Here is a 17,734-nt window from a genome sequence, read left to right on the forward strand (position 1 = left end):
CTACCACTGGGGCTTTGTAAAGGTGATTGTCACCACTGACTAGCAGCTTGGGGACATCAGGGTTCTCAGAGGGGTGGACACCACAGACCCCCAGCTTCAGGCTTCCCAAAGATCTCCAAGCCATGGGAACAGGTCACTCACCCACGGGAACACCAGGCAAAAGGCAAAACCAGGGAATTTCTGAAGCAGCAGGTTACACCCATCCTGCCCAGGTGTGTCACACAGGTAAAATAAGAGTAGGGACCGAGCTGTCCAGACCTGAGGTTACAGTCCTGCTGCTTCCCAAGAATATCCACTTTCCAGGCATAATCTGGCTGGAAATGGATCAGTACCACACCCCTACGTATGGCAGAGGGCTGCTGCTGTCAAACCTGCACTCTCAGTATCCTGAGGTTAAGGTGAGGCTCTGGCCTCCTGCAGGTCAGTCAGGAGCACTGCTGGAGCAGGGATGGGACGGCCTGAGCAATCAGCCCCGCCATCCCATTATTCCATATCCCAGGGAAGATGCCCCAAGGCTCCAGAGCTCCAGGAGCGTTTGGACAGCGCTCTCAGGGATTCTCAGGGTGGGGTTGTTGGGGTGTCTGTGCAGGGACAGGGCTGGACTGACGACCCCCGAGTCCCTTCTCACTCAGGATATTCCAGGATTATGTGATTGCATCTTAGTGGGCATAGCAGAGCATCAAAGGCACTTTTTGCATGTGAAAATTATATTCTTTGCCCCCAGTTGATGAACAATGATGATGCTGAAGCAACACTAAGAAATTTTACTGTTATTTGAGTAATCCTGCATAGTGCCACTGTTTGGGCAGGTTTTCCAACAGTTTTTCAAAAAACATCCCTGAGTGTGACACAGCCCTGACACTGACACAAGCGCAACACAGCTACAACTGGGATTTTCCCCTAAAGAGATTCAAACCTTGCATTACAGCCAAACATTCTAGTAAGATGAAGCTAGGCACTAAGCAGAGAGAAAACAGTGATCCTGTTCTCAAACAGAGGAAGTTTGTTTGTAAATTGTGGTCTTTGTAAAAAGGGATAAACTTTTCCCCCCTGAGTCTGAGTCATCTGTGGCCAAGTGACAGAGACCAGAGCAAAATAATCCTCATTCTTCCTTTTTATAACAGCAAAAGACTCTCACCTAAAGGGTTGTGGCAGGTGTTTTCTAACAGCTAAGAACTCTCACCTAAAGGCTTGTGTCTGGGGGTTGTTTCATCACCAGTTTAAGTTCACAAATAAATAGATCTATGAATTGAGAATATAGATTATTCTTCTACTTAAACCCCAAATTAAGAACTGAGCAGCTCTCTGAACCCCTGGTTTTCATCCTGGTACAAAGAAAGACACCTAGGATTTGGGGCCTGCCTTCCTCAAGCCCCTAGATTAAGCCAGAAAAGATTAAAAAATAGACCATTTAAGGGGTCCATGAATTGATGGTAAAAACCCAAAATCCTTTCTTTAAAGTAAATTTCAGCAATCTGTTACCATGAAACTCCACAATATTGGCTGTGAAAAATTAACTGTGTCCATGAGGCCACAGTGATCCAGGAGCCTAAAATCAACACATCCCTAAGAGTAGCTCAAGAGCTGTAATTGATAAAAATAAATAATCAAGCCCAGTATCCTAGCAGCCAGTGGTTGATTCCCAAGGAACCTGCACATGAGAAGAGGCAAATATGTGTCAGACCTGCCTTAGGACACACAGTCCAAGAAGCTGAAGATGTAACACAGTGCAATCTGGGATAGTGCCAGGTGTCCCAACCCAAACCAGTCTGTGATTCCATCATTCTATAACCAAAAACCAAGCTAGGAGTCTGGTCTTAAGAATATGGCTAAGAAGGTAAGGCACACATACATACACACACACACACACACACACAAAATCCCAAGACCCCAAGCCCCCCAGAAATCATTCACTTGGTTTATTTTGTACACCAGGTTTATAAACCATTCCCATCAAGGCAAGAGGTGTTGGGAAAGTGTTCAGAGGAAGTGGTCAGTGAGGGTGAATTTGCTCACAGCTGTTCATGGGAGAGACAGACAGACAGACAGACCACAGCTTGTTGCAGAATCTGTACTGGGCATTACAGGGTCACCCCAGCAGGGTCTCCTGGACGGATGGCTCCAGACACTCTTCAGCAATAAAATCCTACAACAAACACAGAGCAGTTGTTAAGCAGAGCTTCCTGCACAGTGCCACAGCAGCCAACATGAGAGATTTCAAAAGCCTCCAGGATCCAGGCAGGAAGTTTCTGGTACAGGAGCTGATCCAGGTGTGGGTGGGCAGGCCTGGAGTCCCCTTGGAAGGGAGCACAGGCCACCACAGACACATCCCTCTTCTCTGTTCCTCTTTCCACACTCACTAAATTCTTACTTCAAAATGGGAAACACAGGCTGCTGGCTCAGGAATAGAGCTCTGTGCCTGCTACTGACTATTTTTAAGGAAGGAAAACCCTTAGAAGGTAATTGAATTGCATAACTTGAGAGCTTTTCCACTTGAAAACTTCTCCATCCAGGCTGGATGGGGCTTGGAGCAGCCTGAGATAGTGGAAGGTGTCCCTGCCCATGGCAGGGCTGGGACTGAATGGGCTTTGAGGACCCTTCCCACCCAAACCATTGGGTGATTTTATGACTTGACTGTAAACATCACAATGACCCAAAATGCCTCCAGTTCAGCTGACTTCCAAGACAAGTTTCATTCCTCTCTTGGTTACAGAAGGAACTGTGCAATACAAAGTTTGCAAACAGTAAATTGTTTAAGCTGCAACAACTATTGCTGAAAAAGGAATAAGAAGTACTGTCTGTGCTTTCCAAATGGACTGACTTCCCTACAAAATACTGTGTAGCTGGAACACAAATGGCTCACTTTCATTAATCAACATTTAAAAGTAACTGTTATTCTAACCAGAAGAAACAACCACTGAGGTGGACAGACCTTCCTCTGGTCTCAGAGTTTCTCCATTAGCATCCTATAATGAATGGAAAAATCTTCCTGACTCCCTTCTATCTGCAGCAAGGAGTAAAGAAATCCAAAGCCTGCCTACTAGAAAGACTATGCAGTTAGAGCCCCTACAGAAGGATTGTCTAATTGCTGCTCCAGCTTTAGGAATGGTCAGACTTTCAGATCATTCAGAACAGCACTTCTGATATGTATTTAAAGAAGGAAAAGAACCAAAACCTTGAGAAAGCAAATATTTCAAGGAATTTGTGGAATACAATAACCAGCTCTGAAAATTCAATTTACTTTTAATACCAGTTACAAGGAGCAGAAAGGAGTCTGAATTTGCCTTGTCACAAAACCAGTCCTGAGCTTGCAGCTCTTCTGCTCAGGAACAGAAGTAAACAGATACATCAGAAGTAAAAAAAATTAGCTTGATTTGACCTCTTAAGAACTGCAGTATGTTGTGAAAAACCCACTGCATCCAAAATAATCACTTGAAAAACATACCCTAATGAATATTTCATCCTTCTGGTGCTCTGTGAAGCTCCATTAAAAAAAAAAAATAAAAAATTGTGCCCCAGGCAAAGAGGAAACTGTCAAAAATCCACTGTCACACCAGCACACAGTTATTGTGTTCAAGTGTTCCAGGCTAGGCTGTCCTGGACAGGGCTCAGAGCAGCCTGGGATAGTGGAAGGTGTCCATGCCCTGTCCTTCCAACCCAAACCCAACTGGGATTCTGTGATTTTATAATTCTATTGATTAAGCCAAGAGATGTACAAACAAAACTCACCATTAGAGGGAAGCTCAGTCTTCAGTTTTGAACTTGCCGCTGATGTAGGGAACATACTGCAAGATCAGCTTCCAGTCTGTGGCCCAGATCACGCCAACACCAGCCACACCACCCCATGTTGCCAGGGTGGGGGTCCTAAAGGAGAGACACACATCCAGGTAAACAACAAATTACCACTGTGAAAGTAGTAATTAAAAAATAATTTACCACTGTGAAAGGCCTGGCAGTTGCTCATGGCTGAGGTACCTGAGAAAGTCACTTCAATCAGGAAAAGAGCTTAAAATTCCAGAATATCCTGAGCTGGAAGGGACCCCCAGGGATCATCAGCCCAGCCCTGTCCCTGCCCAGACCCCCCAACAGCCCCACCCTGCCCAGCCCTGAGAGCGCTGTCCAAACGCTCCTGCAGCTCTGGCAGCCTCGGGGCCGGGACCATTCCCTGGGGAGCCTGGGCAGTGCCAGCACCCTCGGGGGGAAGAACCTTTCCCTGAGCTCCATGCCAAGGCCTGGCACAGCTCCAGCCCTCGCTGGGCTCCAGGAGCTGTCCCAGAGCAGAGCTCAGCCCCTGCCCCTCTGCCTCCCCTCGGGAGGAGCTGCAGCCCCGAGGAGCCTCCCCTCATCTCCTGTGCTCCAGCTGAACGAGCCAAGTGCCCTCAGCCGCTCCTCAGACCTTCCCCAGCTCCGTGTCTCAGCCACATCACCCGGTTCTGCCCCGCCGTTCCGCCTCCCTCAGCCCTGCAAAGGGCACCCAGGGCACTGCTGTATCTACGTCCGTGAAACAGCCAGCGCCGGGTGGGCCTCAAGCCCTTTCCCCGGCCCTCGGCCCCTCAGCCCGGCCCGAGCCCTGCTCCGCACCCGGCACCGTCCCCAGCGACCCTCACAGGGCGCGGGGGGCACGGGGAGGCCTCGAGCAGGGCCTCAGCAGGGCGTGGGGACGCCCCTCAGAGCCCCGCGGTGCGCGCCCGTGCCCGGAGGACGCGGTGAGGGCAGCGCGGAGCCTCGGGCCGGGCGGACAGACCCGGCGGGGCCAGCAGAGCCCGGCTCGCAGCGCACAGAGCCCCGGTGGAAGCGGGCCGGCCCCAGCGCGGCGCGGGCAGCCGGCAGCCCCTCACCAGGTCCGCAGCAGTTGCGCGTAGCGCGGCCCCAGCAGCTGGCTCAGCATGGCGACGGCGCCGCCTCAAAGTCACCCCGAGCGGCGGCGGCCGCGGGGCCGCTCCGCGCACGCGCGGGGCTGGAGCGGGGCGGGCCCGCTCGGGGCTGGGGCCCTGAGGGGAGGCGGGCACTGAGGGGAGGCGGGCCCTGAGGGGAGGCGGGCCCTGAGGGGAGGCGGGCCGCCCTGAACTGGGGGGACACGGGCCGCCCTGAACTGAGGGGACACGGGCATTGAGGGGACACTGGCATTGAGGGGACACGGGCCGCCCTGAGGGGACACGGGCCGCCCTGAACTGAGGGGACACGGGCACTGAGGGGACACGGGCCGCCCTGAACTGAGGGGACACGGGCATTGAGGGGATATAGGCATTGAGGGGGTACACGGGCACTGAGGAGACACGGGTTACCCTGAGGAGACACGGGCTGCCCTGAACTGAGGGGACACAGGCACTGAGGGGACACTGGCCCAGAGGGGTCACAGGCATTGAGGGGACACTGGCCCTGAGGGGGAACGGGCACTGTGGGGACACAGGCACGGAGGGGACACGGGCACTGAGAGGGAATGGGCACTGAGGGGACACGGGTCACCCTGAGGGGACACGGACATTGAGGGGACATGGGCACTGAGGGGACATGGGCATTGAGGGGACACAGGTGACCCTGAGGGGACACGGCTGAGGGGACAGGCTGTTCTCACACCGCAGGGAGGACAGCAGCTGCCCTGGGGGAACAGGCTGCCCTTGCACTGGAGAGGGGACATGAGGCCTGTCTTCGCACCAGAGAGGGAACAGGAGCCCTGAGGGAACGGGATGTCCTCAGGCTGGAGAGGGGACACGGGCCCTGAGGGGTGGCAGTGCTCCCGCAGTGAGCTGGGACTGCTTCTCGGCCTCTTGTGCTGGAGGGAAGTGCCCCCTTCCCAAGGTGGTTTCCCCAGAGCCCATCAGTGCCCCTGCAAACTGTCCTGTCATGGCCAGTCAGTCTCCCCCAAAGGAGAGGGAGTTTTCAGCCAGGTTTTTCAGGAAAGGGTCATAAAATCACCATCAATTCCATAATGTTCCCCAGGCTCTGCTTGGAGCCTGCTCAGCCTCTTGTGAACATGCAGGAGGAACTCTGGAACAGACACCCTAGAGCAGCTGTGGCTGCCCCTGGATCCCTGGCACTGTCCAAGGCCAGGCTGGACCATGCTTGGAGCAGCCTGGGACAGTGGAAGGTGTCCCTGCCCATGGGATGAGTTTTGAGATCCCTTAGAGCCCAAAGCATTCCATGATTCTGGGATTGTCTAGCAGCGCGAGCGTGATGTGATGTTTGCCCACAGGATCTGGCAGTCTCATCCCAGCTCATCTCAAGCTGATGGTGACTCGTTTCCAAGGAGGGAGTGCTGGCAGGACACTGCCCAGATCTTGGGAAGCTGTGTACTATCAGCAGCCCCTCTTGTTGCTCCTTGCTCCTGTCCTCACCAGCTCTCCCAGCCCAAGCCTGCTCTGCACACCGGCACTCGTCTGCTTTATGCTCCACCTTGTGCATTTGTTGAACATCCATTTTCCAGGCTGCTCCCAAGCACACACTTCTCCCTCATCTGGATCTGAGTTGTAAACGGCTGGCACAGGCTGCCCAGGGCAGTGGTGAAGTCGCCATCCCTAGAAGCATTAAAATAATACGTGGATGTGGCTCTTGAGGACATTTTTAGTAGTGAACATGGCAGTGCTGCCAGGTTAATGGTTGGGCTGGGTAATCTTCAGTCTTTCCCAATTTTAATGATTCTGTGATTTCATGGTGGAGTGTAAGGAAGGGCTGTCATTCCATGCACCCAGAGCAGCTTGGGAAGGGCAGAGCTGCCTCACTGCTGAGAGAAGGCACCCAAAGCTCAGGGAGATTTAACCAGCCCCTGCCAGAGCCACTTCTCAGTTAGGCTGGTCCGTTTGTCCTGCTCTGTGCGGACAAGCCTCGAGCCAGAGCAGCGCAGTGAGAGCACAGGCAGCAAGCCTGGCGAAGGAAGGCTGCTTCCAGGCAGATGCCTTGGCTCTGGAAGTGTCCAAGGCCAGGCTGGATGGAGCTTGTGGCAGGGCGTGGAATGAGATGGGCTTTATGGTCCTTTCCAACCCAAATCAGTCTGCAGTTCTGTGAAAATCCTGGGGGACCTTGGAGCCCAAAGGGCAGGAGAATGGGGCCGGGGGGGGAGTCGGGCTCTGTTCCCAGGGAGCAAAGGACAGGACAAGAGGAAACGGCCCCAGGTTGTGCCAGGGAAGGTTTAGGTTGGATATTGGCAGTAATTTCTTCCCAAAGAGCGTTGTCAGGTACTGGCACAGGCTGCCCGGGGCAGAAGGGTGAAGGCACCATCCCTGGAAGTGTTTGAACAATGGATGTGGTGCCGGGGACATGGATTGGTGCTGAACTGACTGTTGGACTCGATGACCTTGAAGGTCTTTTTCAGCCTTAATGACTCTGATTTGATTAATTTCTCCCATCACCAGTCTGTGCTGGGCTCCTGGATGGACTGGGTGCATTTAATTGGATTTAAGTGGATTTTTTGTGGGTGCTCCCCAGGGGCAGAGGCAAGGAAACAACAGTGATGCAGTGGGCAGGATCTACACCCAGAGCAAGTGTCTGAAAACCTGTCTGGTGTTTTCTTTCGGTTTTTTTTTTTTTTTTTTTTTTTAGTACAAGGCAAAGCCTTTATTCCAACTTTTCATTCCTAGGGATACAACATCTGAAGGACACACATGGCGATAAAAAAAGTAATATTGTTATAAAATGTCACATTTATTGCTACATTACTGTTATATACAGGACAGTTCTCAAAATCTACTTTAAAAAAGTTAGGATTATTTAAAAATTCCAAATAATCCAGCCAGCTGTTTTGACACTTGTATAAAATTATTTAAAAAAATGAAAACAATTCATATCTTGAGGCACTCAGAAACACAATTTCATCCCCCAATTGTGATTCATTTCAAAGAGCAACGCATTTCCCACCCCCAAATACTTTATTTTTTTTTTTTTTTGCTGGGTTAGGCATATATATATATATATTTACTATATATATAGTTCAAAACTATAATGTGTATCTGATTTAAGAACAAGGATTTCAGCCACTTAAGTACATCTGGATTTACAGGTAGGCAGCATAAACATCAAAAGCAAGGACCATTTTTTATTTTAAAGGCCAAAAACCAAAAACAACCCATAACTTTCTACAGGGTTAAAAATAAACAACTTCTGCAGGCATCTCCCATCTGCTCTCCCACCCCCCATTCCTACAAAAATATAAAGAACATCCCAGGAATGCTTTGTTTCCCCAGAGAGCTGGAGCACCCAACAGGTCATTCCCAGCTGGGATCGGCCCTGTCCTGCCTCAGCAGGTGCCTCTCCCCTCTCCTGGCACAGGGACCGAGGCTGCTGCCTCCTTCCACGGCTCCTTCCCTCCCTGCTGGCTCCGTGCTACCAGGTTTGCCCAGCAGCTGCTGGCTTCGAGTGATTTGGGAAGACATGGTGCTGCAAGGGGCACCCGCGGTGTCCCCAGCTCGCTGCCTCCAGGAGCTGCACGCTCGCCGGGCACATTTCGGGGCTGCAGGGCACAGCTCAGGGTGAAGGGCACAGCTCAGGGTGAAGGGCACAGCTCAGGGTACAGGGCACAGTTCAGGGATGCAGAGTACAGGTCAGGGTGAAGGGCACAGCTCAGGGTGAAGGGCACAGCTCAGGGTACAGGGCACAGCTCAGGGTGAAGGGCACAGCTCAGGGTACAGGGCACAGCTCAGGGTACAGGGCACAGCTCAGGGTGAAGGGCACAGCTCAGGGTACAGGGCACAGTTCAGGGTGAAGGGCACATTTCGGGGCTGCAGGGCACAGTTCAGGGTGAAGGGCACAGCTCAGGGTACAGGGCACAGTTCAGGATGAAGGGCACAGCTCAGGGATGCAGGGCACAGCTCAGGGTACAGGGCACAGTTCAGGATGAAGGGCACAGCTCAGGATGCAGGGCACAGCTCAGGGTACAGGGCACAGCTCAGGGTGAAGGGCACAGCTCAGGGTGAAGGGCACAGCTCAGGATGCAGGGCACAGTTCAGGATGAAGGGCACAACTCAGGGTGAAGGGCACAGCTCAGGGTACAGGGCACAGTTCAGGATGAAGGGCACAGCTCAGGGATGCAGGGCACAGCTCAGGGTACAGGGCACAGTTCAGGATGAAGGGCACAGCTCAGGATGCAGGGCACAGCTCAGGGTACAGGGCACAGCTCAGGGTGAAGGGCACAGCTCAGGGTGAAGGGCACAGTTCAGGGTGAAGGGCACAGCTCAGGGTACAGGGCACAGTTCAGGGATGCAGGGCACAGCTCAGGGTACAGGGCACAGTTCAGGGATGCAGAGTACAGCTCAGGGTGAAGGGCACAGCTCAGGGTGAAGGGCACAACTCAGGGTGAAGGGCACAGCTCAGGGTGAAGGGCACAGCTCAGGATGCAGGGCACAGTTCAGGATGAAGGGCACAACTCAGGGTGAAGGGCACAGCTCAGGATGAAGGGCACAGCTCTGGGTACAGGGCACAGCTCAGGGTACAGGGCACAGCTCAGGGATGCAGGGCACGGGGATGCTCTTTGGCCAAAGGCCTCGGTACCAGGACACCCCCTTTGGAAACAGAAACCCCTTTGCTCTCCTGAACTGAGCTGAGACGTCCTGGGGTGAGTGTTACAGCCTTGCCCCTCCACCACGGCACAGGCTTGGCTGGGCCAGGGTGGGAATGCAGGGCCCTGAGGAGCAGGAGGGGTACAAAACCAGGGAAACAGAGATACCAATGTGGAGACCCGCGACAGGAGTGCCCTTGGCCCGGAGCTGGGCTGCAGATGGACACCCAAGGCTTGGCAGAAGGTCACGAGGAGCCTGCACCATTCTCCCAAGCAGAGCCCCCCTCCCTGTGGGAGTCCTTCAGGCCAAGGCACAGCCGTGCTGGCTCCCCAAAAGGGCTCAATTGTCCTGTGCTGTGGGACACGGGCAGCACCCACCCCCCAGATCCTCCTGCCTGCACCCAGCTGATGGGCAGCTGCTGGGACGGGCTGCCCCTCTGCAAGGGATACAGCTCAGAGATGCTGGCTGGAGAGACTGGGGAGCGTGGAAGGGAAACTCCTTCAGGCTGGAGAGGCTGAGGAGCGAGCAGGCTCAGCCAAGCCCGAGGCTCAGGTGTCAGAACAGGGCAGTCTGGGCAGCAGCAAGGTGGAACAGAGCCTCTCCTTTCGGGGGGCTGGGGGATGAAGGACGCTGGCAGAGCCCCACCAGCATCGAGCAGAAGGCACAGGAGGATGAAGGGTGCGTGGAGGAGCCTCAGGACCAGGCCCTGCCCCCTCCAGTTCAGCGCTCAGTATGAGCTGGGTGTTCCTACAGTCTCATCTGCCCCCTCCCAGCTCCAGAGCATAGATGTCAAAATGCTTTTGGAGCTGCCAGGAAGGAAGCTGGACCCTGAAGGCAGCAGGGAGCAGGAATCACGGACAAGAGCAGAGAGATCGGGCTGGGCTGGGATCTGCAGAGCCCCGGGAGAGGGGACAGGGATAAGATTTGCATAGGTTTTTAACAGGGCAAAGACCTTGTGCAAGCTCGGGGTACAGAAAACAGGCCTTGCTATTGCTGGTGCTGGGCAGGGATGGGGGAGCCCAGTGGCCAGGGGTTAGCCAGCACTGCAGGCAGGGGCTGAAGGCTTGTTGTAGCTCACCTCCATCCCCAGCTCTGCTTCACCTCCCAGAGCCCAGGGATGGAACTGGAGCTGACCCAGGCTCCCCACTACAGCACAGCAGGGCCTGCAAGAGGTTCCACTGGCCACCAAGTTGGCAGCAAAGCTCGAGGGGTGCAGGGCATTGGGGGTTTCCAAAGCCCCCACAACTGGAACCACCCAGCAAGAGCCCAAAGGCTCTGCTGACTTCAGTGGGGACACTGGTGAGACACAAAGGACCTTGGAGAGCAGTCTCTGGAATTACAGCCTCCTGAGGAAAGCACAGCTTAAGTCCATCCTTCCTGCCAACACACCTCTGGGGGCTAGCTGTGAAAGCAGGGGAGCAGAAGCTGTGGCTGGGGCTGTGAGTAGATCTGATGGGTTCATGGGCAGGAGTGACTGGCACACAGCTGGAATTCTGCTCCCTGGGGCTGTCAGCAGGAGCAGCCACGCTGCCACCACTGCCTGAGCACCAACCCATGGGAGGCTGCAGCTGCTTTGCTCTGGGGGAAAAGCAGGTGAAAAGGGAGAAGACAAAAGTCTGCAATGTTTCTGTTCCTAGACTGGATTCCAGGTGCCCCCCCGTAGTGTGGCATGCACAGCTTGTGTGCAGGGAGGCAGGGGGCTGGCTGAGCAGGAGGCCCCTGGGCTGGGGACACAGGAAATGTCCCATGGCAGTGTCCCAGTTCTGCTGCTTCGCTGATGCAGCCTGGGGAGAGAGGAACAAGAAGCTGCACAGAAGGGAAGGCAGCCCCCCATCTGATGAAGGAAGCTTTGGGGGGGGCTCAGTGGCCCCCAGAGAGGAGGGCATGTGTCCCCAGGAGCAGCCATGCAAGCAAAGGCTGAGAGAGGAAGGAGAAAATGGAATAAATGGCACTGTACAGCATGTCACCCCTGTGACACCTCTCCTGGCAGCACCACTGCTGTGAGGGACACACAGACAGGCAGAGGAGCAGGTCTGGGGATCCGCAAGATCCCAAGTGGAACGGAGCAGAGCTGTGGGCTGGGGAGGGTTCAGACCTGGCCCTTGCTGGCCACAACACCTAAAGACAAGACTTTCATTGCTAAGGAGTGACATTTCAGGGCTGGCTGGTGGTGTTTTGGGGACAGAACCTGGCAGTGGTTGTTTTCAGAAAAGCCACTTTCCCTGGCAGGTTACAGGCCCCATGTTCACACTGAGCCAAACACACTGGCAAGACAAAGGCAATTTTTCCTTGCTGCTCTTCCCAATTGTTTCCAGAGCACCTGGAAAGCAGAGATGCCACTGAAGCCACACTGGACTGGCACACAAAGCTGTCACCCTGTGCCATCGAGACAGCTCCAGGGACAGCACTGCCACCCCCTACATTGTGCTTTTGAGATGATCTCTCCAAACCCTCTCTGAGGGCTTGTGCTCAAGGATCTTCACCCAAGCCTTGCCACGGATGGAAGTTGGCTGGACTTGCTGTCAAAGTAACATCTTAAACCACCTAAATGCAGCTGAAAAGCCCCATTTTTGTTGCAATGTCTGAGGATTCAGGGATGGTGAGAAAGGCTCTGGCTCATCAGGATTCATCCTTAGCCTGGAGGACTAGGAGAGGATAAAGAAATTCAGCAAATTAGTGAACAACTCACAACCTTCTCAGGTTTCCAATTTTGTTGAATTTATGGATTTTTCTTGACTAGCCCCTTTAAGTCCAGCAGTCCATTATTGCCACCTCGAATTATTGGGGCAAAATCAAAGGGTTTGTGAACCACTTTTAAGTATTTTTTTTGTAGGGTTTCAAGCTTTCCAGAGCTGGGACATTGCTCCATCCCTCCTGCCCTGGGACAGGGGCACTGAGCCAGCCAAAACCCCTGAGCAGCGGGTACTTTGCAGCCCCAGACTCACCAGTAGAGCAGGAACTCTTATGGATGAGACAAAAAGCAGATGATGAGCCCTCCAATTTTAACTCCAGAGCATGAATGGGAGTCAAGGCTGTCACACATGAAGGAAAACTTCCTCCATCTCCCTGCCCACTGCTTCAGCACCCAGAATAGCCCCAGGGATGGAAGTGGCAAACCCTGACGAGCTGATTAGGCTAAAATGTGTCTGTTGACACAGGCAAGAAGCACCTGGGTTGCTGGAACCACTGAGTTTCCTGCCCTTTCCAGGGACAGAGCTGGGGCTGCTGAGCTCTCACCATGCAGAAGGAATGGTGGGAGCAGCAAGCTGGGGAAAGGCAGGAGCACCCAAAAGCTCCAGAGTGATGGTTGGACGATGGGGAGCCCCAGGGCAGGGCCAGGGGCAGCAGGGGCAGTCCCATCCTGCCCTGGCACTTGGAGTGGCTCAGCCTGGAGCTGCCACAGAGGCTGAGGCCACAGTGCCCACGTGTGGCTGGGAGATAAGCATGCCCCGAGCACTTCCAGCAGGGTTTGCCAGAGCACAAAGCACGTGGAGGAGCACCAGGTTATGCCAAGAGCCTGGGGTTGCTGGGAAGTGCCACAGGACCTAATCCTGTTTGCCAGTCCCTCCCTTTCCCCATGCCAAAGCAACACAGCTTCCCCAGGAGCCCAGGCTGGAGCAGCACAAAGAGATGGAGCCTGCAGGGGAGAGGGGAGTTCCCCACATTCCCCCAGACCTGTAGCCATGTCTCGTGCACCATCCTGCCTGACTGGGCTCTGCAGAACTGGGAAGAACCAGGCACAAAATGTTTCATAATGGGAAGGAGAGGGAAAAAACAAGAGCAAATTCCTGGTGGATGTTTTTCCACGGCCATCTCCAGATCGGCTGCTGTAGCTCAGCACTGTCCAGTACCTTTTTGTTTGCTCCACACCTCCAGGGCACACAGAGGGGCTGCCAGGGATCCTCCTCCTGCTGGGCACACCAGAGTTGTCTGGAGTGACTGGAAATCCCTTGGAGTGAAGGGATAGCTGGCCCAGTTTGGCTGCTGGATGCACGGACAGGAGCTCCTGCTGCCAGTGCCAAGAGAGGAGCCCACGTGCAGGTGACGGTGGCCACTCACATCCCACAGCGCAGTGCTGAGCTCCGTTTGCCTCCAAGGACGCCTGGGAGATGTGACAGCAGGTGACAGCGGGGTGTGAAGCCACCCCTCTCCCCGAGCCAGCATTTTGCATTTCCGAGGGCGGCGGCTCCAGTGCACGAAGGGATCCTGCTGCTGCTCGTGGCTTTGCCCAGCTGGAGCGAGCCGGGTCGCTGCTCCTCTCCTGCCTGCAGCATCCTCAGCCTGCTGCTGCCTGGTTTCCTCATCCCACGGCTGCCTCCGCCTCTTCCCAGTGCTCAGCTTTGTTCACTCGGTCTTTGTTCAGCGCCGCTCCTGAAGTGCCTCTGGCAGCTCCGGCCTGTTCCTCGTGCATCCCCTGCTGCTCTGCTCACCTGGAAGCGCCTCAGTCCCTTGTCCTCCTCCAGCTGCTCTCTCCCAGCAGCTCGTCCTCCCCACGGCCACGCTCCGGAACAGCCGTGGGCTGCTCCAGTCCCCCGTGGGGCCTCGGGAACAGAGCAAACCTCGCCGAGCACCTCGGTCAGTGCCCGGGGCAGCGGGAGCACTGCTGCCACGCGCTCTCCTGTCTGACTTCCTTTTCCCAAATCAGAAGTGGCCGAAGAAAAGAGATGGTGAATTCAGCACATGAGTTTGTTTCTTGTCATGGAAGGTACAAGCCAGGCAAGGAAGAACATTCCCTCACTGTGGCTACATTCGCTTTTAGTGGCTTTCTGAGCCGAATCTGAGAATTCCTCTCTTTATATCCAGTCTCTCTTAATACAATTTTAATATTCTGGTTGATCCTAAAGATGCAACATTAACTATAGAAACAGCAGCAGAAAAGCGGAGGGTACAAGACATGTTTTTATACAAAAAAAAATTTTTTTGTTGCTTACAAAACATATGCAAAAGAAGCTAAAAAAACCAAAAGGCATTGCTATTTGTTCTACATAAAAAATCTCATAACTAATGTTCTTTTTTTTTAAAAAAAGAAATATCAAGCTTAGGCACAATTTTGCTGCTGGCTGCTTGTGAACAAGCCAAGAGAACACGCCACCCCCTCCTAACTGAGTGATATGTATTGACTGTTCTGCACTTTATACTTAAGGCAATTTTTTGTTTCTGTTTTGTTTCTGACAAAGTGTTTTTTCCACCCCTTACGTCACGCCAGGATCCATCTGCGTGTGTCAGTATGAGCAGTACTACAGTTCATGGTTCAACAGGGTTGCAGGTCACACCAAGGGTTTTCTTCCTACAAATCTCTGTATCCAGAGGAACAAAAAGATCTACAAACAAAATAAAATAAAATAAAGAAAAGTCTGAAGTGATAGATGCCCAAATGAGAATAAAACTGTGCTCCTTGCACAGAGGGTCCCAAGGCTCCTGCTGCAGCTTGTCCCTGCAGGCTGGGCCGGGCTGCAGCTGAGCTTTGTCTTTGTTTTGGTCAGGCACCCGCAGGCACCCACTGGGGCAGGGGACACCAAGGGACTGTGTCCTCTCCACGAACTCCATGGGATCAGCTCCTGACCTACCACTCCTGGATCTGCTCAATGCCCCCACCATCGCTGCACTGCTCAGATGCTCCCAGAGTCTCTTAAAAATGGGAACAGCCCATCAGAGCCTGTGCCTGCCACAGCCTCACCAGGGGACTTTCACCTCCTCTGACCCTCTTGGCATTTCTGGGACCTGCCCATTCCCTCTCATAGAGCCACAAGGAAAAGGAATTGCTGGTTTCCAGCAGCCAGCTAGGGCAAAACTGGGAGGTGCAGAGCAGAGCTGAGCCCACCCAGAGAGCTCCAACCCCATCCCAGCTATGGGGCTGCCACTCTCCTGTGGGCCAGAGGCTTTGGGTGTCCATGGGGCACGTGACACACAGAGAGAATCAGGGAATGGGTTCGGCTGGAAGAGACCTTAAAGTTCAACTAATTCCACCCCGAGCCTTGTCAGGGACACTTTCCACTATCCCAAGGTGCTCCAAGCCCCTCCAAACTGGCCTCGGTCACTTCAGGGATGGGGCAGCCACAGCTGCTCTGGGCACCTATGCCAGGCCTTGCACACCTTCAAGTCATTGATTTCAGGGAAATGAAGCAGGGCCGTGGCTGCTGCTGAGGGAGTGGGGCTGACCAGCCAGGGCAGAGCAGGGCATGGGCACAGGGCTGGACCACGCTGGGATGTGGGATCAAAGGTGGGGACCAGTACCTTTACATGTGTCCAACAGGGTTGTGACCGTCTCCTAGACCAGGATGTGAAGCTGACAGTGTCATCTGGGGGTCTCCAACCACTCCGGACACTTTCTCCTCTTCCCGACGCTTCAAGCAGGCCGCTTTTGGGTTCAGATTGCGCTCTGTGCCCAAAACAGCAAGGGAGGGGAGCAACCTCAGTCTGGGCAACAGCATCACCCCTGGCAGCAGCATCCCAGAGGGGCAGGGGACCACCCCAGGCAGGCCTGTGTGAGGCATGAGCTCCGTGCAGCTCGCTGCTGCTGCAGTCCCTGCAGGCTCCTGCCAGGCCCCTGCTCCAGCAGAACCCAGGCCCAGCTGCATCCCACTTCAGCATGGAGTCATGGAATGGTTTGGGTTGGAAGGTTGGAAGGAATATTAAAGTCCATCTTGTTCCAACCCCTGCCATGGCAGTGACACCTTCCACTATCCCAGAGTGCTCCAAGCCCTGGCCAGCCTGGCTTTGGACACTTCCAGGGATCCAGGGCACCTCCATGTGCTTGTTACAGGAACCCCCAAGTGCCTCAGCCAGCACACAGAGTTGAGGATTGAATTTTCCAAAGCTGCATAATGGGATCCAGGTGCCAAATTACATGAAGCATGACCAAAGAGCGAGAGGAGCCTCAAATCCACCCCGGCCCAGGGCTGGGGAGAGCTCAGCAGCCAGAGGTGCTGCCGGCACTGCAAACACACAGCTCAGGCTGAAAGCAGGAGTCAGGACAGAGAAGCACGAGCATGCAGAGACAGGGGGAGAGACAGCCCCGAAATGCACCTGCCAGCGGTACCATACCTCGTACTTGCTGCTCCAGGCCCAGAATGACCTGCACCGCTTGCTGTAGGATGATCAGTTTGGTCTGTGCTTTGTCCGTTTTTAAGTGCATCTGGCACATGCGTCCCAGCTCTTTAAAGGCCTCGTTAATGTCCCGCACGCGCACCCTCTCCCTGGCGTTATTGGCCATTCTCCTCTCCCGGTCCCTCAGATCTTTGTCCTCCAGTGACAAGGCCTCGTCTGTACTGCTGGGTTCACAGCACCACAGGGGTTAGTCAGGGGGTGCCACCGAGGGGGGGTCTACGTTGCCGTGCTGGAAGTGCTCCGGGTGTCCACTGGAAATGGCCCAAACGGCCTCACTTTGCAAAGCCAATTCCTCCGGGTGCTTCGCAGAGCAGCCCAGGCTGTGTCACCTCTGTGAGCCCAGGGAAGGTGCTGCCAGCACAGGGCCAGGTGCCCAGGGGGCTGAAGGGGCCACTGGGGGCAAGGGTGGGCATTGATGCAGCATCACCCACCAACACCTCCTACCGTCTGCAAAATTTTGCCTTCCTGTTTGTTTTCAACTGAAAACTCGAAGGCTGGGGGAGGCTCTCTGGCAAAAACATCAGGTTTGTCCCCCATGGAAAAAATTTTGGCAGGAAGTAAATCCTTCTTTGTAAGATTTCCTTCCCAAATTCCATCTGCAGCTTCCAATGCTGGTGTTTGGAGCAGTGGTGCTGCAGCAGCAGGAGCAGCCTGGCCTGGCACCCTCTTAGGGACCAGGGCAGCTTTGGAGCAGGAGCCAGGCCTGCTCTGAGGACCAGACTCAGATGCAATCACTGAATCCCGATCATTCCACACAGCCAAAAGCCTGCCAGGAGGGCTGATTTTTTTTCCAGGCAGTCAGAAGCTCTGGGAGAGCCCCCACTGCTGACAGCACCCCAGGGTGCCCGACACAGGCAGGGATGGGGGAAGCAAAGTTGTGCTGGCAGCATCTTGAACCGAGGCCTTGCCCACCCCCTCGAAAGCCCCAATTTAAGCGCAGACGACCTTCTCCCCCAGAGCAAAACTTCTTGCAGGAAGACTCCTATCTGAGGAGGGTCCTCGGGAGAGTCCTGACACTGGGACAGCCTGTGGCCTCGGGCTCCTGGGGAGCCACGTGGGGACAAGCCTTTAGCAAAGAGGGGCAGAGTCAGAGCCCTCCTGGACAGTGCATGGCCACGGGAGGGGGAGCAGGGGCTCCC

The 17,734-nt window shown here is 54.5% G+C and overlaps 2 protein-coding genes across 3 annotated transcripts in view; both read right to left on the reverse strand.

The window, feature by feature from the left end:
* Window positions 1-1,902: 1,902 nt before the first annotated feature.
* UQCR11 (ubiquinol-cytochrome c reductase, complex III subunit XI) lies at window positions 1,903-4,963 on the reverse strand. Its single transcript, XM_021528238.3, has 3 exons — window positions 4,839-4,963; window positions 3,730-3,864; window positions 1,903-2,146 (listed from the first exon to the last, which is right to left on the reverse strand). Exons 1-2 carry the CDS (start codon window positions 4,886-4,888, stop codon window positions 3,744-3,746), a joined length of 171 nt encoding a protein of 56 aa, XP_021383913.1. The 5' UTR covers window positions 4,889-4,963; the 3' UTR covers window positions 1,903-2,146; window positions 3,730-3,743.
* Window positions 4,964-7,617: 2,654 nt separating this feature from the next.
* TCF3 (transcription factor 3) overlaps window positions 7,618-17,734 on the reverse strand; it is an 84,699-nt gene continuing 74,582 nt past the window's right edge. Inside the window, exons 18-20 of one of the 2 annotated variants that reach the window (XM_021528226.2) lie at window positions 16,533-16,756; window positions 15,723-15,867; window positions 7,618-14,809 (exon numbers count right to left, since the gene is read on the reverse strand). In XM_021528226.2, coding sequence (XP_021383901.1) covers window positions 15,725-15,867; window positions 16,533-16,756 — 367 coding nt within the window. In that variant the 3' untranslated portion in view covers window positions 7,618-14,809; window positions 15,723-15,724. The remainder of the gene's footprint in view (window positions 14,810-15,722; window positions 15,868-16,532; window positions 16,757-17,734) is intronic. The other variant, XM_021528224.2, reaches the window with a different exon arrangement.

The sequence above is a fragment of the Lonchura striata genome, chromosome 28, assembly GCF_046129695.1.
Source record: "Lonchura striata isolate bLonStr1 chromosome 28, bLonStr1.mat, whole genome shotgun sequence".
NCBI lineage: Eukaryota > Metazoa > Chordata > Aves > Passeriformes > Estrildidae > Lonchura > Lonchura striata.